General features: G+C 31.8%; 1 protein-coding gene and 1 long non-coding RNA gene across 12 annotated transcripts in view; one reads left to right on the forward strand and one right to left on the reverse strand.

Annotated features, from left to right (window-relative positions):
- The first annotated feature begins 340 nt into the window (after positions 1-340).
- On the forward strand, positions 341-23,104 carry LOC143237730 (uncharacterized). Of its 3 annotated transcripts, XR_013020216.1 has the most exons (7): positions 341-910; positions 5,737-6,708; positions 7,267-7,459; positions 17,113-17,205; positions 20,872-20,971; positions 21,485-21,614; positions 21,946-23,104. It is a non-coding gene; the product is annotated as an uncharacterized LOC143237730 (long non-coding RNA). The 3 variants fall into 3 exon arrangements; XR_013020215.1 differs by having other exon boundaries at positions 20,872-21,614; XR_013020214.1 differs by lacking the exons at positions 341-910; positions 5,737-6,708; positions 7,267-7,459; positions 17,113-17,205 and having other exon boundaries at positions 17,671-21,614.
- LOC143237729 (uncharacterized) overlaps positions 10,182-23,107 on the reverse strand; it is a 265,149-nt gene continuing 252,223 nt past the window's right edge. For all 9 annotated transcript variants that reach the window (XM_076477265.1, XM_076477263.1, XM_076477266.1 and 6 more), the window contains 2 exons: positions 17,628-17,660; positions 10,182-12,138 (listed from right to left, as the gene is read on the reverse strand). In XM_076477265.1, the coding sequence (XP_076333380.1) occupies positions 11,334-12,138; positions 17,628-17,660 (838 nt within the window). In that variant the 3' untranslated portion in view covers positions 10,182-11,333. The remainder of the gene's footprint in view (positions 12,139-17,627; positions 17,661-23,107) is intronic.

A 23,107-nucleotide genomic window follows, 5' to 3' on the forward strand; every position in this document is an offset into this window, starting at 1 on the left:
ATAAGTTTTAAAGCTTATACCGCCAAAAGTAGTGTTTTAAATCCGCGTTGGGTAGAACACAAATATACCGATTGTGTAGTTTGTGCTTAACAAATAAACAAATATATTGTTGTTTTATTTTCTTTTTATTATATTTAACATGGCTATATTTTAATTACAATATCAACATTGTATCTGTTCAAGGTTCGATTCAGTTATTCACTTAATTTCTTATTTATTTTTAAAGATACGAATATTTTGAAACACTAGTTTTTAGCTGTACGATTGGTAATGTCCTGTCAACTTAATGTATAGCAAAACAGTAACAGAATTACCAATATATCTCATGTGCCAGGTTTTATATTAAGTTATACTGTCGAAGTCGCTTTAATGGGCATTGGTCATTAGGAGGGTTAGCTTTGGGCATTTTGCTGCCCCTAAGTGAAATTTTGAGGCATTATTTGTCGAATCTCTGCAACATTATCAACAGAAAACACATACATAACATTAAATGATAAACTGTCACAATTTTTGGTGAACTTTGCCTTTTTAGTGTTACTTGGAACTGTTTAGATTTAGAGAAACTTGATTTTTTTCATCTTTTTCCAGTTGTAAAGGTGCAAGTACTTCCTAAACAAGATACATTTTTTTGAATGATGAAGTTGAATTTAGTATAAAATCGTGTTTTATATTTAACTTCATTATCCCGCAGGATTGTTTCTGGGTCACCAAGTCCTAAGCGGAAAAGGATGCGAAAGGAGCACGGGACAGACTATTAAGCTGAAAATAAAATTAATATAAAAACTTGCTACTTTTGCCACTGCAGTTGCTTGTTTAACTCTCCAAAGCTGCACTTGTTCTTAAAGAGGATTTTAGAAATGATTGTGAAGTATTCTCCAACTAGTTCAAGATATTAAGTATATGATACAATGTATGTGAAAGTAATTAATACTCTGTGTTCCTTCAGTTAGATACACATGTACGATATTCTTTCCTAAATGTTACTTTCACTAATAATATTGGTTAGACTGTTTAAAATATCCGGCTTTCTTATTTTCATTTTGTTATTCTTATACTTCTATAGTTTTATTATAGAGAAAGTTTTGCACAGTAAATGTAAGCTTAGTATCTGAATTTAGAACTAACCTAAAACTGGTCTAATCTTAAGTTATTGTTTGGATTATAGCTGGAAATATCAATATCCTCATTATCAATTTTATAATTAAGAATGTAAAAAAATTATTTTATTAGCAGTACTTACAATGTTAAAAGTACTACTGTAAGCAAATGCATGAGTTCAAAGCTCTTCTTGGATTAGATAATTCAGCTATTATGGGAATTATTGAATCTTAGATACATTTAAATAATTTAATGGTGGTTGAAATTTATTTGAAATATATGGCCAAAGGTTGTATAATAGATAAAGCATAATTTCAAAAGGAGAGAGTGTGGCTTTATATGTGAGATATGAAGTCCAGTGTGTTGAATTTGAAGTTGCAGATTTTAAAGAGGAGAACAAGGAGACTGACTCAGTATTGGTCTCTGTTGGCATTAGTATATATGAGGACAAAATGCTTCTCAGTTGGCATCTATTTACAGATATCCTAGTCAACTTTGTGAAATTAATCATAAACTTTGTAATGAGATTAAGAAGGCAACACCTACACAGACCTCAGTCATGAGGAATTTTAGTTTGAGGTTTATTAATTTGGAAACTTAAAGGTCAAACACTGAATATATTGACTTCTTTGAGACTTCAAGTTCTCTTCTTTATCAAATGGTCAGAGAACCTATTAGTTTGAGTCTCTTCAAGTGTATATTTTTTAAAGTTTGTTTTAGTGAATGGTGTGGCCTAAATGGACTAATGGGTCCCCTGCTCTTAAAGTTTAATTTATTTATTGCAAATGTAAATCAAGAGCTATAGTATTTGGTTTCCATATCTTAGAAAGGATGATTCTGAGGAGATGAGATAGGAATTAATTGTGATGAATTGGGATATTAAATCAAATATAGAAGCTTGTAAGAATGTGGAATATTTATGAAGGTTATCAAATATTCAAGAAAAGTATTTTCTACAGAGGAAAAAATGTGTTTCTTAGTGACAAAGAATGACTCACTAGAAGCATTAGGAATCAACTTAAAGAAACATTACAGATATAAAGTTAAAGATAACTGTTAAGATGGAATGCCTGAGAGATTATCAAAATTCAAGAGTTGGTTTAAAAGAATATTAAGATATCAATAAAGGTCCGTCAAAATAAGTTAGCTGAAAATGTTAAAACTGTGTATGTGGCAGATTGCTTGTCAGATGTTGTACTTTGTCAGATAGTCTGTCAAGAATGTGTTTGAGAGAAAGTCTGGATTTATCTATGGTGGATGATGCTGTTAGGAATACCATCTCTTAATTGGAAGGTCTCAGGATGGAATTAGATCCAATGTTTTCCAAATTCAAAGCAATTATGCCTTGTCATCTAAGCATATAACAAAACATTACTTCAGTAACTCTATATTTTATTTCATTCGTACTAATCTCATTGAACCAAATTCCTGATATGCTGTGTTAGCTACTTTGGAAATATCCACATCCTTAAATTTAGGATAAAGTATATTTTTGCAAATTAATTGTACATTTCTGCCTTCTTTGTTTAAAATAAACTTATTTTTACCAAGATTACATGTATATATTGTAGTGATACATATTATCATACTTTTTTTTCTAAATCTTCCCCTTAACACAAAGATGTTCAGGAAGTATACATGTAGGGTATTTATATGTTTACTTGTTTCCTACCATAGGATTGGCTAGACAGAGGATCAAGGCTTTTAAACTTTATTATTTTGTGAGCACAAGAGAATGATTAAGATCAGCCCATTATATTGTTTGTGTTCTAATTCATTCTGTGTATTTATGATTCTTGACTATTTAAGCATTGTAATCTGATTATAAAGGCATGTTTTAATATGGTGAATCTTTATAACTGTTCGGTTCTGTGAAAGACACCATATGTATACACATCTTTAAGATGGTGATGGCCTGTACATATGGGGACATCATAATTGTTGTATAATTCTTTTTTGGGAGGTGGTATAAGTATCTTTTGAGGAGAAAAATGTGGTAATGGGCAGTATATATTTCTCCCCCTCTGATTGTTATTTTGTATTCTTAAAATCTGCAGTGTAATGACATTAATATATTCATACAGTTAATTTAAGAAAAACTAAAAATTTGACATTAAAATATTCAGCCAGTTGACAAGTATATTTTGTTTTGTGTATTTAATTTGATAACGTACTGTATTTTGCTTTTCTATGTAATTTTTCTGCTTCATACTTGAGGCATGTTGAGTAATAACATTATTGTGTTTTCATAGTTGCTAGAAAAATTAAAATATGAAGTTAGTATAATTGGTCAGTTGATAGATTTTTTACTGTTAATAATTAATATATATATTTTTCTATGTGTTGGTGTTATCAACTGCCAGTTGTATTATTTTTAGATTTAGTTTTACTGGCTTAAGCTATAATATATATGGTGTAATGTAATAGTGACATTTTATTAAAACCAGAACAGTATGGTTTGTGAATCTGTAAAGTACTAATTTTAGTTGTGAATTTATATAAATACATATTGTTAGATGTTAATTGAGTTCAATGCAATTAATATAAGAATGAAATTAAGACTGAATTATATTCATGAGGATTTAAAAAAAAATGTACTTAATACTGAAATTAGATTCTACTGATCGAGGTTGTAGACATTGAGTCACTAAGTGAAATTTTGTTGGTTTCTCATGGTAATAGGCATACATGTGTTATATGTGATTGAGAACTATGATTTAATTCCTTTTTGACATGTAACTAGGATATTTCTTTCATTTATGATGTTTACTGATTTTGAGATTTTAAGCCAAACTTTATGTTTGAAATCAGTGAACCTTTCATGTGTTGGGTCAGTGTTGTTTTCAGATCTATGTGTTCCCAGGATATTTCCTACTAATAATACTAGTACATCAGGTGTTGGCAGTGATAAACAAATAAAAGGTTTTCAATCTATCTGTCATAGCTCTTGTTACTAGTGGAAATAAATGTGAACTGCAGGTTTTGGTAGTAAAGGCTGATGATTAATTGATATTTTGTAATATAAAACTGATATGAATTTATATGACATTGAAATTCATGCAGTAGTTTATGTGTTTCTAGTGGGGACACCAGAATGGTGGTTTCATTATGTTTGTTGTGTATGGAACAGTAATTCAAGCAAGTATGTATGCCAGGAGATAGTTGTGAAAATGTTGGAGCAATTTTGGGTACTTACCAAATGTTCTGTAAACAATATACAGGTGAAAATGTTATTGAAGTTTGGAAAATTTGTCATCTTTTCATGCAGACCCAACAAAAATATGTTATAGCTTTGTCTACTTTAGTAGTAAATTCAGTTTTTGAATATTTGCTGTAAGCTGGTAATTTACAAAGTTAATTGTGATCAGCTTTAAGTGAGAAAAGGTTAGTTCAGCCTTTTACACAGAGCTCCCTTATCAGTAACTTCCAATCATCATTTAATGGGTTTGTCTACTGAATAAACCTGAAGAAACTATTAGATAGCTTTGTTTCTATGTTAAATGAGGGATCTTATTGTAGAAATGTTCAGGTAATGGAAAGGGTGTGTGCTGCTACTCTAAACAGTTTGAGTTAAAAGCATTTTGTCCCTATGAATTGTTAAAATAAAGTCTGAGTTTATTGAATTGGTTACTATCAATGTCACTACAATTCAGTTTTGGACATTTAATCACATAAGTGTCTTGTCTTCTGCACCAACAGTTCAGAAGTTTACCTGATGCTTACCTTCCATTTTTAGCCGATGGTCAAACTTTGGTAAAGATTTAAATTTTTAGCCAGTGGTCTTCATTTTAATTCATTAGGAACAGCTAATTTAATTACCATTTTCTTGCATTAATGTTTAGGGTGGAGAGAACATTGGCTACTAATAGTGCTTCAGGCATATCATGTGGATATTAAGTAAAAACATATTAAAGTAATGAAAATTCACTTAACTTATTGTGTATTGAACATGATCTACTTTTAGAGGAATATTATTACATGGAATATATTTGTAATGATATAAAAAAACTGCAATATGTCAAAATGCTTTCAAAATGTAAAATAATGCTACATATTGTCTTGCCACATAGAGTTACACTGTATTTTCTGAAAAGCAGTTTGGAACTCAAGTGAGCCCAGTGTAAGAAGTAAGAATATTTTGAACAGTATTTCCAGATTGGCTGATTGTGGAGATAGTTATGAATACATAACATACAATGAAAGTAAATGTGTTTTGGGTTTCATTGTATCAAAGCCATATTGGTCTACCTGCTGCATCCACTGAGAGGAATTGAATCCTTAATTTTAGAATTGCACATATAGACTTATCACTATCCAACTGGGAGACATGAAAGTTAAACAAAATCAATTATTGCCATTAAAATAATAAAATGTGCTTGTATTTGGGTAGTGTGTTTATAAAGTGTACATGGTTAAGAGAATGATTAATTTTCATAGCTGTAATAACATTGCATTATTTTGAACATAAATTACTGAAAAGATTTTCTAAGAATTAATGGATTTTATGAAAAGAGAAAGTTAACATTTTGTATCACAGTTCAATAGAGAGGAACAGTACTGAATTATTTCTTTGTGTTTACAAAACAAATTTCTTGTTCCATACTTTTGAATTATAATTTTTATTTTCTCTCTTTAAAGTTTTCCAGTTCAGTCAGTTAGTTTACAGAGCCACTAGTTAGTCCACAGTAGTTGTGAAGTCTATTTATTTTACACATCTCTTGGTTATTGTAGGAAAAGGCAACAAATTTAATTATTCATACGAGGGCTGTTCAAAAAATACGTGGCCTGTTTGAATTGCGCGGCTCCAGTTGGTTCCAGGGGAATCCGCTTGGTGTCGCTAGGTTTGCACAGATCAGCTGATTACGACGCCATTTCCCGATTGCAGATATCTTCATTTGTGTATTAGCTACGCGGTTTTAAGTGAAGTGCGATTTTTTCGTTTGGCGGATTTCAGAATGAATGACCTGAAGGAGCAATGACTTGCTGTAAAATTTTGTTAAACTTGGAAAATCTGTGACTGAAACTTTTGCTATGCTTAACACGGCTTACGGTGATGTTGCTATGAATCGTACGGCATGTTTAAAGTAGCATGAACGTTTTAAGGATGGTCAACAGTCCATTGAAGATGATGAGCGCCCTGGACGTCCTTCCACGTCAACTGACGACCCACACGTCGACAAAATCAACACCCTGTGGCGGGCAAATCGACGTCTGACTGTCAGGGAGCTTGCTGAAGAGTGTGGGATATCAGTTGGATCTTGTTACAAAATTTTGACTGAAAAATTGAAGATACACCTCGTTGCTGCGTTCAGCCCTCAGAACTCGTGAGTTTTTGGCCAAACACTCGATCACTGTTCTTCCCCCCCCCCCTACTCACCTGACCTTGCTCCTTGCAATTTTTTCTTGTTCCCCAAACTCAAAAGACCCTTGAAAGGAAGAAGATATGAGACAATTCCCTAGATTAAGGCAAATGCGACGAAGGAGCTGGAGGACATTACAAAAGAAGCGTACCAGGACTGTTTCAACAAGTGGAAACACTATTGGGATAAGTGTGTGCGTTGGGGAGGAGAGTACTTTGAAGGGGTCCCAGACCTGTAACTTCTAAATAAAGTACGTTTTGTTTTATGACGTCAGTCAGCGTATTTTTTTAACATACCTCGTATATGCTTGTTCAGTAATTCATGTAACCTCTAACTATTGACTTAATATTATTGTTTCTTGAATATGTGTGTTAGGAACATTGATGTATAAGTTTCACATATAAATTTTGTTGTACATAGTCTAAAATGAATTTTAAACAATTTCAGAAACTTTTTTAGAATGTTTATTCTTTGTCTTTGTAATTCAGTGTGTTTTGTGTTCCCTGATTGGTTCTCCATTACATTCAGTTCTAGCACTTTGAATCTGAGGATTAAGTAACTGGAATTTGACAATGGGACTGTTTGGTAAAAGCAGTTTTTATAACTTTAAATATATGAATATTTCCTTTCATTTTGTAACATGATATAAAGAATTATTTAGGATAGTTCAAGAACCTTTAGTTTCTTTTCTTGTAAAGCTTTGATACAGATAGTCTTTAAACATTTTGTAATTTTGAATATTCTGTAAAATTTCTCATAGTTACTTTTGTCTTCAGAGTAAAACTTATCTAAAGACTTTTTCTTACAGGCAGAGTTCAGAAAACATTGTGACTGAAAATAAGAAAGAGCAATGTGACAGAAGTTTGCCATTGTTCTATTAAACTCACCTTTCCACGACAGAAAGAAACAACTAAAATAGCAGAACCATGTTAAATTGTCTGTATCTGTCATGAGTAATAGAAAATAGCAAAACACAGACGTAGGCAAGGTTGATTTACCTGGTTGGTATTTTAAAGTCATAATTGTTTTAAAGTTTTTTGTTTTGTAAATATCATTTTACAGGTTTGATGTTGAAATTTACAGAATATTATTATATTTTGAATAACTATATTATGCTAGCTAAATCAGATATTGGTTAATGTTACGTACACTGTTTAATATACCCCATCACAGATGTATATGAATTCTGATTATTTGGATTTTAATTAGCGGCCACTATTTTCTTATACTACTGTTTACCAACTGAAAGGCCTAGAGAAACATGCAAACTCATTGTCTCCACCAGATGCTTTAACCCAAGACCCCTAACAGGGGCTTTGTCCCCAGACTCTCATAATGGCCCTGTTGAACTACAAGTTTAGACTGCACCCCTAAGTACATCAGTTTATAACTGTAATTAATAATAATAATATATTGTCAAAGAACAAGTCTGAGTAGACTTTTTGAAACATAAATATGTTACACCTGTGTATCTTAATGTTCAAGTTTATTTCCAGTCTTTTCATTCCACTACTTTATTAAGTTACATAACTTAAACCACTTAAAATACTTCAGTTTAAAACATTAATTAACCAATTATTCTAATACCTTATTTTAGTAATCTTACTAAGAACTTGATATCTTTCCTATTGCAAAGATGATCAAAGTAAATACTTTACCTCAAATGAAATTTCACTAATTATATGAATGTACAAATGTATAACAACTTTTAGTCTGATGTTCAAATTCTTTATGAACATAATTCAGAAATTTGATTGCTCTTTCCTCCTGGTGGATCCAATCACTTGACTAAAAACTTGTACGTTTTATTGATAATTGTGCCTAAAGCAATATTAGTCACACATAAAATGTTATTTCAAATTATTTTTAAATTCAAAATATTAAAAAAACAATGGTTCCGAGAAATATATTTGTTCTTTTTTCATTACTGATAAACATTCAGTTGAACATTTTATGATCTTTTCAACAGTCATACCTTAATCCTCTTCTTCCATGGTAACAGTAATAATTATTTTTACATTTCTTAAAACCAAAAATCATTACCACATTCTGGACAGATACTAAAACAATGAAATTTTTTTCTTTTGGTAACAAATAATTTTCAGTAGAACCAGCTGTTCTCAATCACTTGAGAACCTTTGATGAATTTAGAAATAATGTTGCCCAAAAAGGTATATAATTCTATAACAGAAATAATGATCAGTAAATTTCAAATAAAAGACCACAACCATTGAGGAATTCCACCAATGACACTCTACCAATTGTAAAAATCCCTTATATCATGGTTCCTTGCTTTTAACAATTAAATTAGTTTTCTTTCTACTTCTTGACTTTTCCACAGTTCCCTAATCGTCCATCTTAATATATACATGGCACTTACTGAAGGTTAAGATAAGAACAACTGAGGTGGCACCATTCAGAAAAGGGGAGGAAAACATATCTTAAGAAATTACATATGAAAAATTCTATCTGCATGTAAAGGAATTAAATAGTTTTTGAAGATCAGCTCCTTAATCATTAAGAATATCAGTAAAAACAAACAAACAAAATTATTATGGCAACCATGAATTTTCTTTATAATAAAATAACTTTAAAATCTCTCTAAAGTTTTTTTATTTTTAACAGGTGATGCTAGCAAAACAATTATTGGGTCATATTTGAATTAACAGATTTTCATAATTCTCTTACAGCTTAAACATCAGCTCCCTTGAAGTTTTTGTTACTTATTTTTATAAACTTTTGCATTCTCAATTCTACTAGGAAACTTTTTTGCCTATCATTTGTTAATCACTTAATTACCCTGTTCATTGACTAAGGTGGAATGCAATTTTTTGTAAGAGACATTTTGTTTTAGTTAGCATGTTAAGTTCCAAAAGTGATTACTTTACCATTTAGACTAGTTACCAAATCCCTGTCTCTCATAAGGTCATCAAATTTTTATATATCAGTTTTCCTGAATTAGAAACACAAGTCTTATCACAAGAATTGGTTTTAATTAAAATATCAAAGATATTAATAATTTTAGCACTTAGTCAAGTATCTTGCATAACTAACTTTTGAACAATATCTTATTCAACATATTGTATTGTGCAGTTTATCAAGTAAAACTTGCAAATCTCTGTACAGTGATGGTTGTATTAAAAACTAACCCATTCAAAACGTGTTTCTGAACTTTTATTTGTGCTGTATTTAGTATATAATACTGATGTACATTTTGAGTGAACTTTGTAAATTTATATTGAGGTATGTATCCTTGAACTTGTACATAATAACATCTTTTGCATGTAATAAGTTGTGTATTATTTTATATGTATGCAAAAGGATTACTATTAAATTAATAGTGTTTATTATAAGATTTTATTTAATTTGATAACATACATTATGCATATTGTGTTAAATGTTCATTTTATATTTTCTTGGTGTATATGAATTTAAGCATTTAGAAGTCTAATAGTTTGAGCAGTTCAATGTGCATGATGGAATTTTAATTCACTTTTTAAAGATATTATTGATTTATTTCAATTAGGAACAACTGGAATTACTATCTTGCAGAATTATGTAATATCTATCTCTCTGTCTATATATATATAGATCTGTTTTTGGATAAGATTTATTTATACTGGTTCTTTTTATGGGCTAAAACTATTTTTATTTCCCACTTAGAAATTTCCCAGCAGAATACTTTTATATTATTTTACAGTTGGAGAAATAAACAAGACCTTCTACTCATTCAAGGCATTTATTATGTCTCTATACTAACTATAAACGTTTTTCCACTATACAGTTATTAACTTCTGTTGTCATTTTAGATATCCAAGATCAAGGAAAGAATCAATGATTAGGATTTTTTTATATAAAATCTGTTTCCTTATAAATAGCTTTAACACATAGATTTTTCATATTCCTTTTTTTTAACTATTTCTTTAGAGAGAAAATGTTTCAGTAAAATGTTTCCAAACAAACAATTTTAGTTAGATATGTCCCATAACCTTGCTGACTTCATAAAGTGATTATGGTTCTGTTTATAGTAAGGGTGGAAATTACCAAAGTAGATTTACAATGAATTGAACTTCAAATATTTTCTAATTTGTTTTATATACTTTTTTGTTGTTAAAACTACAAATGGGATGATCACTGTCACAATCACAACATATGTAGGTGCTCTAATCTTTACCAACAAGGAACAAGACCAACAAGATAATATCAAACTTTGCGATGTTGGGGGGAACCATTAACGTATGGTTATTATCTACCAACAATAAATACCAAAATGTGAAGGAACCATCTGATGGTTAATAATGGTACAACTATGTACAAAGTTTCATGGATGGGCTAGTCACAAGCTGTACATAATTTTCTTGCACATAAACATGACACTATAGAAGAAAAACAGATAATTATAGAGGGTTAAATGGTCACCACATTTTGAACTAAGAAAGTCAACTTTGATATGTGCACAGAAAATAACAGAAGCATGTGTGCAGCCAACACAGAGATATATATCTATTTTTTAACAATTATAAACTATGATTTTTCTTCTGGCTAACATGCACAGATTCATTCATATACACTTGTACATGAGTCACTGTATGACAATGTTTAATATTTAGACACTGCTATCTTGATTGGGAGTTTAATTCTGTAGGATGACTCTCAAGTTCTCGTTTATCTTTTCCAAAGAAAAGTTTATGGGAATTTTCCATTATAGCTGCAGAGTTTGGTGTCACTTTTGAATGGACAATGGGTGATGTATCCCTACTCCCACTATTTCCTATGGCAATCCCTGTGTTTGAGCTGGGAATTAGTGGAGGAGGAGGAATGGGGTTAGTGGGATTCCGTGGAGAACTGGTTTTACTTCTGGTGGTTGCAACAGTATTAGTTAAAAAGGGGCTGCTTGGTAAAGGATAGAAGCTGCCAGGGGGGCCAAAAGGGGGGAAATCCATGAGAAGCATAGAGCAACTGAGATTCATTAGATCTTAGTAAAGCAGGATGAAGTTTATTGTGGTGGTCTCTTTCCATGTGATAAGCAATCTCTGGGTTTCTCAAGGTTGAGAGCTGACGAACATGTTCTGATTCTCGAAAACGATCATAGGGCGGAAATGGCATCACAGATTTTAAAGGATACTGCTGGAAGAGTTGTTCTCGCTCACAACCTGAAACTGAGGAATATTCCAGTGGTCGGTATGGATCTCGGGTAGTGACTGTGGCAGTGCTGGTTACAGTTAATGTTGTGTTGGCTGTCATCAAAGAAACTGGCATCTGATCTGAACTGGATCCTGACACTGACACACTACTAGGTCCTGTTGTGCGTGTTCTACTGATAATATTCAAATGGGGATGATGAGGCACACTACCAGGCAAATAGTCATGTGATGAATTTTCTGATCGAGGAGCTTCCACTGATTTAGTTTGTTCATGCTCCACACTAATGGAGTTCATCAAGCCAGCACTATTAGCACTTAATATACCATCATCACGTTTTTCTTCTTTAACCTTCGTATCATTTTTCAGATGAACAGAATGATTTTCTGTTCTATGACTGTTATTTCGTATTGGAGATCGAGATACTTCTTTGAGTCCTCTTGACTGGTCATTTTCTTTTTCCCTACTTCTGTCCCGATATTCTCCATGTCTGCTATCCATGTTGTTTAGTTGGTGTATGACACGTTTTTCTCTATCCCTGAAACATACAAGCACAAACTTTAAATAACTTTTCATATCAATAATATTACTAATAAAAAGTAGCATCGTTTTAGTGGATCTCATATAAGCTGTAAAAAACTACAGTATCTCTACATAAACTAGATCTGTTTTTGCAACAAATAATATACTCTTCAAAAAAAGAAACGCAAAAGGCAAAATAGGAGACAAATTGTTAACAAGTTTATTCTGGGTAGTTCTGTATGACGTGTGTGAAACTTTGCACATTCACTGCTGAACATCCAAAGTCTGCAAAGGCGAAGTCCATGCTCACTAGGTGAAGTTTAACGTCACTCAACATCAATAATGAGTATGCCCCCCGTGAGCATCAATAACTGCTTGGCATCTCCTGCCCATGGAAGCGATGAGATGATGAATCACATCCTGTGGAATGGCTGTCCACTCAGCCTGCAAAGCTGCTGCAAGCTGAGGTAGAGTCTGCGGTTGAGGTTGTCGCCGTCGCAGACGTTGGTCCAACTCATCCCAAAGATGTTCGATGGGGTTTAAATTTAGTGATCTGGAGGGCCAGGGAAGAACGTTGATGTTGTGGAGTCCCAAGAAGACAGTGGTGAGTCGGGCTGTGTGAGGACAGGCGTTGTCATGTTGAAAAACGTCGTTGACGTTCACCATGATGGGTTGCACATGGGGCTTAAGAATCTCGTCTACATGTCGTTGAGCCGTAAGATTCCCTTGAATGTGTAAAAGGTCTGTTCTGGCATTGTAGGTGATGGCAACCCACGTCATGATGCTGCCACCACCATATCTGTCAACATTCTGCACACAGTTTGCTGCAAAACTTTCACCTCGGCGACGGTAAACACGGATCCTTCCATCCTGCCTATGAAGCATAAAACGTGATTCATCGCTGAACCAAACATGCCTCCATCGTCGATGAGGCCATACCCGATGTGCCCGAGTCCACTGCAGCCGTGCTTGACGATGTTGCTGGGTGAGGATGACGCCTCTGACTGGACGTCGAGGTCAGATTCCTGCATCTCGTAGAGGTTGCGTATGGTCTCATCGGAAATCCTATGCAGCCCTGGTATGGTTGAGGCAGTAGAATTCACAGTGGTGGTCCTATCCCGAAGGTGACGTAACCGGATCTAGTGATCTTGTGCGGGCGTGGTCACATGAGGTCTGCCAGATCGTGGACAGTCACGAGTTGATCCATTTTGTTGGTGACGATTCCAAAGTCTTGTGATGGTGCTTGGGTGGACATTCACAGCTCTGGCAACATCTGATCGAGATTCGCCTGCTTCCAAACGACCAATGGCTTTGTTGCGTTGTGTTTCTCTCAGTCTTGGCGTAACTGTATTGCGTGTCGGTGGCTTAACACTGAGCTATGGAAACCGAGAACCTGTCACTTTTATAGGGATTTTGCACATGTTGCACTTGCAGAACACACAGATCTCTCAAACAAATTTATTGGACACGCATGCGTTTTGGCGAAAAATCCAATGTTTTCCTCTGTTTTCCAAGTGCACAACTTTTATTGTCATTTTGGTCTGACAATCAGTGCCTTAACACATGTAACATCACATACTCTGAGCTTGTAACATTATTACATATATTTCTCTTTAAAGTAACAAAATTATTCCTTTTGCATTTCTTGTTTTGAAGAGTATATTTATAATTTAAAAGTTGAAAATATAAATGGTTTTTGTTTCAGAAATAAAGCTTAAAGTATGCATAATAATGGGCAATAAATGCAACTTGTTTAAAATATAACATGTTGAGCTTTAACCTATAAGGTGGTTGCTTGTGAATTTTGCATTAATCTACAGTTCTTCTAAAACAATAATTCAATTTTTGTGATGTGTTTGTCTTTTACAAATTGCGTAAACATTATTACAATTATATTTGTCACAAGACATCAGTATTAAACCTATTACACTTTTAAATTCTAAGTTATATATCTAGTCTCTTAGTATAGTTAGAACAGTATTATCATATGCTTTTCTAATTCTTGAAAATTCCTAAAGGACTAGATGAAGAAAATAATGTTCTTAAATGTAATAGGCCTAATACTATAACCCGAGTGCTTTCAAAAGTCCTCAGGTTATAGGGTTTATATCATTTTGTATGAAGACATTTTTAACCTATGTATTTTTCTGACATTGTGAATTGGCCTAATACTAATGTCCTATTACATGTACAATAATAATTTTATTAGATGCTTTAAGTTCACCACTTTTCTCAGCAATTTCATCAAGTGATAAAAAGATTAAACATTTAACGTTTCATAAATGATTTTCTTTTACAAAAATTCATTTACCATTTTTTTCTCCAAGTAATAAATACATTTCTGATATTCCTTTTGTAAAAGCAACATTCATTATATCAACAGCATTTTATATGATATAATGTAAAACTCTCTGAAATGCAGTTAGATTTATTTATATCCTTCAAAACAATGTCTGTGTTTATTGAAAGTACTGACCAGAAAACAATAAAAATCATCTCTCTGACTTCCTGTATTTTTAATCTTTTTTCTGTTATTAGTATATTGCCCAAGGAATGAACCTAAAATCTTTAAAATAGTTTGTTTTTTTCTTAGTATTTGATAATGTTGCTATAGTTTGGGACCCAACATGGCCAAGTGATTAGGGAGCTTGACTCACAACCTGAGGGTTGCAGGATCAAATCATCACACCAAAGATGTTAACCCTTTCAGCTATGGAGATGTTATAATGTTACAGTCAATCCCACTATTTGTTGCTACAAGAGTACCCAAGAGTTTGTGGTGGGTGGTTATGCATTTAAATTATGGATGGCAGATAATATTGCACAGAATTAAAAAAACAAATAAGAAAAGCTGTCAGTTTCTATAACTTTTGCAAAATAAGATGTTTTTGGTTTCATAAAAGAAATTTAAAGCATTGCTTGTGTTGAAGATGCTTTTTTTATTTTAACAATTTTGTTGCCCCATACAAACCCATACAACAATCACTGATGTTTAAATGGAATTTATTGTGATAAACTATATTCATACCATCCACACCGAGAAACTGTAACATCAAGAATTAACAAGTTTAGCGACATCACCAAATTCATATAAGCAAACACATGCACACATATTCAAATTGCAGGCCCATAGAAGACAATTGTACACAAAAGCCATATTGTTACTCGTACGAGCACGAAAGTACAGCTTAACAGACATATCAATTCAACATGGGATCGTGGCAAGATAGAAACAATGAATTAAGACCTATACTCAATATCTTTTACCTTCCAACTCTTACGTCATCAAAATCAAGACAATCTTTGAAAGTTTCCAAAAGATAAACAAATCAATACTTTGTTCAACCAGTAGGTACATGGGGTGTCCCTAATTCAAATTCCAAAGCCTCCACTGTCTGTTGTAAGAAATCCCATGTGGTTTTGACCACACTAAAAACTAAAAATCATGGCAAGTATTCCAATTTAACAGCATCTCAAGAAGAGATGTAAAGTAATCGAGGATGCTCAGAAGAAACCTTCTCTTCACCCTACTCGTGAAGTTAAATTTAACTGGGCTAGTGATTAGTGATTAATGGCTAAACCAACAAGATTTAAAGTTAACGAGATTATGCTACAATCTGGTGGCAAAGGTCAGCTGATGGTCTGCGAGAGGCCAAACATTGACTTTATGAAAAAAACACAAGAGGATAGGGATCTGTAGATCCAAAGACCTCAGAATTTGCTGTTTGACCATGCTAACCTCAGAGTGAATCTGTTTGTTGGTGTTCTTAGGTATTCTTGTGTGCTTGGTTGACAATGATGGCATAATTATAATGTAACAAAACTAGGAAGACATATAACACATATGAAGGCAATATAACAAAACACTCAAATATACAAATGCATGCATTATCTCAGAGGTAAATATTTAATTTTTGTATATTGATGTACTTTGCATGAGAGAACTAATTGTCTATGGGAATGAACATGTGTGTGAATGGGTTTCTGGATCAATTTGGATCAAACCAGATTCGTTTGGAAGGGCATAAAACTCAGATATTGTTAGGATTTAGATTCAAAAAGTAAAATTGAGATAGCTGTGGCTACAAATTTAGTAACTTCAAAATTAATATTTGTACAAGAATTGTGAGTTTTCATTGGTGACATTGATTTTCAGCAATTTCAGATATTCTTTGAATCACTGGTGAGATCACTTTTAATGCATAAGTTCATTAGTTCACAAAATTAATGAAACTGGGTTGTTTGTTTGATATTTTAACAGTTTTAATTTTTTTTTACCCTTTTGAAGATTCTTATTGGCATATGATAGAACTAAAGCATTCTTTACCTTTGTAATGGGACAAAACTTCTGGCAGATGCATGTGATTCAGAAAGTGTTATGCAGCCCTGACAAGCTGTGGTGTCTTTCAGCAGTCAACACATTACATTTCCTGTAATCTAGTTTTGAAAGCTTTGTGCATTGTGTGTGTACCAAGCAAATTACAATTTCAGTATAGCTTTGAAACTAAATCTTTCATCAGACAAAAGCACAAAGTTCTTACTATTGCTGCAGTTAGTATAAAGCAAACAACATCAGAACATTTCATCCCACATACAAATTATTTGCTTTTATAATGTTCAGTAACAGTTGCCAAAATATTTTCATAAGGTTCCCATGGTTTTCATATGAAACAATACCTTACGTCTTTTGTGCCTCAAAACATTTATCTTTTCTTAAATCCTGGTTCAATTTTGTTCTCCTCATTTGAAATATTTAACAGACTGAAATTGAATTTCCTCATTATTCTGATCAACAACTCTTTGGGTGTAAAATAAATCTACAGAAGTATCTGGTAGACCAAAGCTTATATTATACTATTGTGTATTTCTTTGAGGGTTTAACATTTGGTTATCACAGTTGATTTTGTATATACACAGACAACTGAGAATTCAGGAAGAAGAAAATAATTGTGACTAAGAGAACTAACAGTTAATGACTTACAACTTTCAGTCTTTTAGAAAACAATTCTCAAGACTTTCAAGGACCTGTATTATTCTTGGTTAAGTAGTGCAACATTTGTACTTGTGAGAAAATTAAATTCAGGTAAGTAAAGCACATGAGATTGATTGATGAACAATTTATTTTTAACAAAATGCAGTAATCAAAACGTAAAATATATTGACCAATGGAAATATTTATTATTAAACCTTTTTTTTTTGCTAATAATTTGGTTGGTCATAATACTATAATTTAATCCTCATAGATTTGCAATTCTGTTTTTGGCTGTAAGTGAAACTATTTTGTTAAGGAAGATTGCAGTTTCACATAGAACACTGAAAGCTACAAATTAAAATAACAAGTTTTTGATATCTTTCTCAAGAACGTTTTTTTAAAACATTTTAACTTTAGTTTTGAGCAACATTTCAGATGCACCTGGCATTTTAACTTGTGTTTTGTTACCTAGAAAAAGAAATGATGAAAAGCATGTTCAGGAATTCATGGATCAACCTAGTTGTATTATTTACCTTTCTCTTTGCCAGTCTTCATCCTTCCTTTCCCTAGAAAGACGAAATAAACTTCATATAGGTGAACACTTTTTAGTTTTTTTTCTTCATGGGTGTATGTTACAATCAGTAATTTTATACTTTGAATAAAGAATCAATGACCATATGTTTTTTATTAAAAGAACAACAGCAATGAAAAGAGAGCAAAAGACATATTAAAGGATTTTCAGCATATGAAATAAAATAATGGTAAAACGTTCCTACATCAGGGGAAGCCATCGATATTTTAGTGTGAAGACAAAGTAGTTATAAAAAAGTATATATACAACTGCCTCTTAAATATTAGGCTTAACAATAACAGTGTTAACAGTAGGCTACTGATGTTTAGTATTTAGTATTTATTTTCAGGCTATAAGTATAAATACAATGGTTATGACTAGTGTAGGAGATAACACTTTGTTAGGTGTAACGAGTTCAATGAGTGGGTTTCATCTAGGAATTCAGGACTGGCATGTACCATTAAGGAAACTAGTAATGAAGGTGAGCAACTTTTATATAGAGTTGTAGGTTGGAGAAGAAGTTGAAAGTTAGCCTAATTAAAGTAGAGGTAATGGATACTGAGAAGTAGACTGCAAGAAATACATCAGCTAACAATGACTTTCATGAAATTAGAAAGAGTACTATTAGGGTAAAAAGCAGTGAGCTTATTCTGTTGAACAACAAATTTTAGCCCTTAGCTTCTGTAAGTGAGGAGCTATTGGAGGAAAAGAAAAGTGTCAGAGAAGAATGTGGATAGAATAGTGTGTGGAATAAATAGGAAGAGAAAGAATCAGATGATGCTACCCAGAGGCACAAGCATAAGATATAACTGACAGAGCAGGAGATAAGATAAAGGATGTAGGAGCTAATGATGCAGGACAAGGTAGATCAGAGAAGTTAATTAATAAGCACAAGTGGAGTTAAAATTGAGAATTTTTATGCTTTTGTTTTAATTAAAGTTTAGAGGATAGAACAGCTGAGACAAACCAATGGGTCCCATGTTATCCCAAAACGTTATATCATTACTTTCTCCCCTTTAAGTTGTATTTTTAAAAGTCCTTCAACCTTTTTTTTTTGGACAGTTTAGTTTTAATTCTGATTATTTGTCTTAAACCCAGCAATATTTTAGTCTGAGACATTTGTATTATATTCCCAACTGCTGGTAATTCTTTTTTTGTTGTTCAATTATAACTTATTTAAATATATGGTCATGTTGTTTTGACTAAGCTATTGAAGGTTGTTTTTTGCAAAAAGAGATAATGGGATTTCTGCTATATAACTTTTGTTCTTTTAGTATCTGTTAAAATTTAAGAATCAACAAGGAATGTTATATGTCTGTTAATAATATTACAGATCTAAATAAATATGGTACCTACAACAACAATAAATAGTTAAAGTTTCATGTTTGCAACAATAAACTGATTTATGAATTAATTTTATTGAGCTGCAGCTTTGATCAATTAGTTACAAAAATAGCTTTTGTAAGTATGCATTTTTCATTTCTTCATTTAAATTTTAAATGAACTGTGATGTATTGCTACATCATTTTCAATGAGAACATGATTATATATTATGACTTGTTTGTTATTGGCCACCAATATGCAACTTATTTTATGCATATTTCATAACCACCTGGTGGTTGATTCAGTGTATGCAGAACTGGATGTAGGATATTTAAATTTATTCACAACTACAGCTGGGTAGTAGAACTTGCTGACTAATCATCATGCTCACTAATTGTTTTCATTAAACTAATCATTTTCCATCTTGTTTGTTTGTTTTTAAAGTCATTTTCAAATTAATCCTCATTAAATATAATAGGGCCCGGCATGGCCAGGTGGGTTAAAACATTCGACTCGTAATCTGAGGGTCACGGATTCGAATCCCCATCACACCAAACTTGCTCGCCATTTCAGCTGTGGGAGCATTATAATGTGACAGTCAATCCTACTATTTGTTGGTTAGAGTTGGTGGTGGGTGGTGGTGAATAGCTGCCTTCCTTTTAGTCTTACACTACTAAATTAGGGATGGCTAGTGCAGATAGCTCTTAAGTAGCTTTGCAAAAAACAAACCAAACCAAACCAAAATCAAAAAATATAATATATATCTTCAGGTAAAACAATTTAGGGTTAAGTTAGTTTTATAATACTGATCCATTTTTACATAAAAATGCATTATATATACAATGTAGTACAAAACCTAGATAAATCTGAAAAACAATTAATACCATTTGGGGATTCTCCATACAAATTTTCATAGGACCACTGTACTAAAATTAATACAATAATACTTCATGAAAATTAATTGTCTTTAGATTTCATGTGATAAAACTAGTAAAGAGTTTTTATCGCAGTGTAAGATAATATAAAATTCACTGAAAACAAATTTATGTTGATTCTAGAAAAACAAAGACAGTACAATATTTACTAATATGACATTATAGTCAACATTAAAGTTATTTATAATATGAAATATAAGTACTGTAAGAAATATTCAAAATATGATAGTATAAAAAAATCTTTACTTTAAGAATTTAAAATTTTTTTCTAAATTCAGTCATTGGAGTGAAAAATAACTTTAATTATAAAAAATATCATAAGCTGTAAGTGAGAAGTTATTTAAAGTTTTGAAGAACATATTAAAATGATTAATATGTTTATATTTTAAAGTGAAAGCTGGAAAAAACTGTAAAAGAACATATTCATGCTTAGAAATAAATAAATCAAACTTCTCTTTCAAGTATGGTGATAAAAATAGTTCCAGAATTTATAGGCCTATTAGTCTTACATCAGTTGTGGAAAAAGTTTTTGAAAGTCTGATGAAAGCCGCTTTGCAAAGTAATGTAACAACATCTAAAATTTGGTTGGACAACATAATTTCACTAATTGCTTGACATTCTTTGAAAATATTTATGTTTACATGAATAAAGGCACAAGCGTGGATTTGGTGTAAGTAGATTTTAGGAGTTTTTGATAAGATGTCACATACAAGGCTTGTTAAAAAGTTATTTCTGTAGATATGTGGTATAAGTTGGTGCATTGGATAGAAAACACAAGACTGTTATAAATGGAATTCATTCAAATTGGATTAATGTCACAAGTGGGGTACTTTAGGGTTGAGTAGTAGAACCTTTGCTCTATTTGCTTTTCATCAATAATACAGAAGAAGGAATGGTCAACAGGTTATTTAAATTTATTGTTAACATTAAGTTCATGGATGTTGCTAGAAATGGGGAGCACTGCTGAATGTGGTGGAAAAACAGACAGCCATCACTCCCCAATGAAAGGAGAAAAGATGCCATGATGGTTTTATTCCACAAATAGGAGGTTAGTTAGCATATTTTCTTGGAATGTGAAGTATAATTTGTGATGGATTTACTCTCATATGTCTGTTTTAATACTCATGTTTGTTTAAGTTAAATCTATATTTGGAAATGTACATAATGTATACAGTTAAATCTATATTGCAAAATTCCAGCCTATTCACTAAAATTGAAGAAGATTCTTAAACGTAAGAATCAGTAATACATATGTGCACATAAACATTAGTGTATTGTTACCATTATTATGCAGGCTAAAAATTCTAGAAACTCTCCTCATGCCTATAAATGTAACCAACTCAATGTACAGAGAGATAATATATATTATTGGTTTGCTACATTTGGTATGCTATTATAAACCTTGGAAGCTATAACTCTGATTAATGCTTATTAATCTGGAACTTTAGATATTGGACAAGGAATGTTTATAAATTTTGAACATTACAAACTATTTACACTGAACTTTAGTATTTTTATGAAGTCATTATATAACTTCAGCAGTGACAATCTTGTTTTGTAGCAAATAGTGAATAATTTAGAGCTAGCTAGCTCCCTGTGAAGTGAATTTTTCCTATACCAACTTGTACATGATGAACCCTCAATAAGACATCAAAGAAGTTCCAGACCAGATAGAAAATTTAATATTGTTTGTAAGTTTGTAAAACATTTGTACATAGATAATTATTTGTAGTTACCATTAATGTAAATTGTATTATTGCTTCTTTATTAATATACATCTGCATTATAAAATAAACTGTGTATCAATCTCATTGAAGAGTACCATAACTTTTAAATTTAACTTTAAATAAATAAATATAAATATAAATAAATAAATAAATATAAATTTAACTTATAAATTTAAATTATCATTTAGCTCAGGTTTAGGCTATTTCAAATTGTAATACCTAACAAATTTCAAACCCCACTCTTTGAAAGTTTATCACTGAAGGTATAAACTATAATTTTTCATTCATTTTTTAGGTGAATTTCTCCATTCAAGATGACATAAAACCATAGAGGTCATGGGAACATCCATAAGGCAGGCCCTTGGACCCCATGCCATAGATGCTCACATTTGCTTTCACACCATATTTCAAAATTCATTCACTTTTAATAGTGAGGATGGTAGAACTAAGGGACAGAAATATAATTTTGGAGAGTAGAAGTTATCTCCAACTAAGACGACTTTATTTTTCTAATGGTGGTTGGCTTTTGGAATGGGTTGCTTTGAGAAGTGATGGATTTAGTTTATTTAATGAAGTTTAAGGGAGAACTTAATACATATTTTTTTGGTGCTAACTATAATAGATAAGATGGCTTTAGATGGACTTAAAGTTCTTTTGTTGTCCTTTGATATAACATTATAAGATGTTATACATGTGGTACTTATCAATTTTAAATTAACATTCTTGTTAAATGGCACACCAACACCTCTAGCAAAATATCTTTATTTTTACAGCAAAAAAATAATTGTGGTTTAAATTATATACTACTTTTATTAATTATCTAATATTACATTTACTTGTAATAATTGAAAATAGTGTTTATTGGAACACTGATTTTGACTAGTTGATTATTTTGAAGAGTCATGACACTAATCATTTAAGCTGAATAACTTTGAATTAATAAAATATAATAATGAGAAATCATAATGATAATATTTTTATTACTTGGATGGTTAGAATTACTCAAAACATTAATTTTAATCAGTTGTTTCTTTTTGTGAAAATAATCGATTAAATCATAGTTTAGATTAATCAGTTATTTTGTGGGATAACTGATGTGATAAGTGGTCATTGATAATTGATTATATTGAGTCAATCACTCAGCTGTACTGACAACATTAGGTCTTTCCCAACATGATACTTTATATCTAAATTTGAAGAAAATGTTGTAATTCTCTTTGATATTTAAATACTTTAAATCATAGAGCTTATACTGATTGAAAAGTAAGTTTTAAACATAAAAACAAGTTGTAACTCTCTTTAGATTGTAAGACATTTGGATTCTTGTGTGTGTTGTGCTTTCTGTATTAAAGTTTTGTGCAAGTTGGTTGTTTATTTGACATGTTTTGATAACCAATACCGAGTGGAATTAAGTTCTTACATTTTGTCAAAAAATAAAGTGTCATCTGTGACAGTGT

The sequence above is a fragment of the Tachypleus tridentatus genome, chromosome 13 (assembly GCF_004210375.1).
Source record: "Tachypleus tridentatus isolate NWPU-2018 chromosome 13, ASM421037v1, whole genome shotgun sequence".
NCBI lineage: Eukaryota > Metazoa > Arthropoda > Merostomata > Xiphosura > Limulidae > Tachypleus > Tachypleus tridentatus.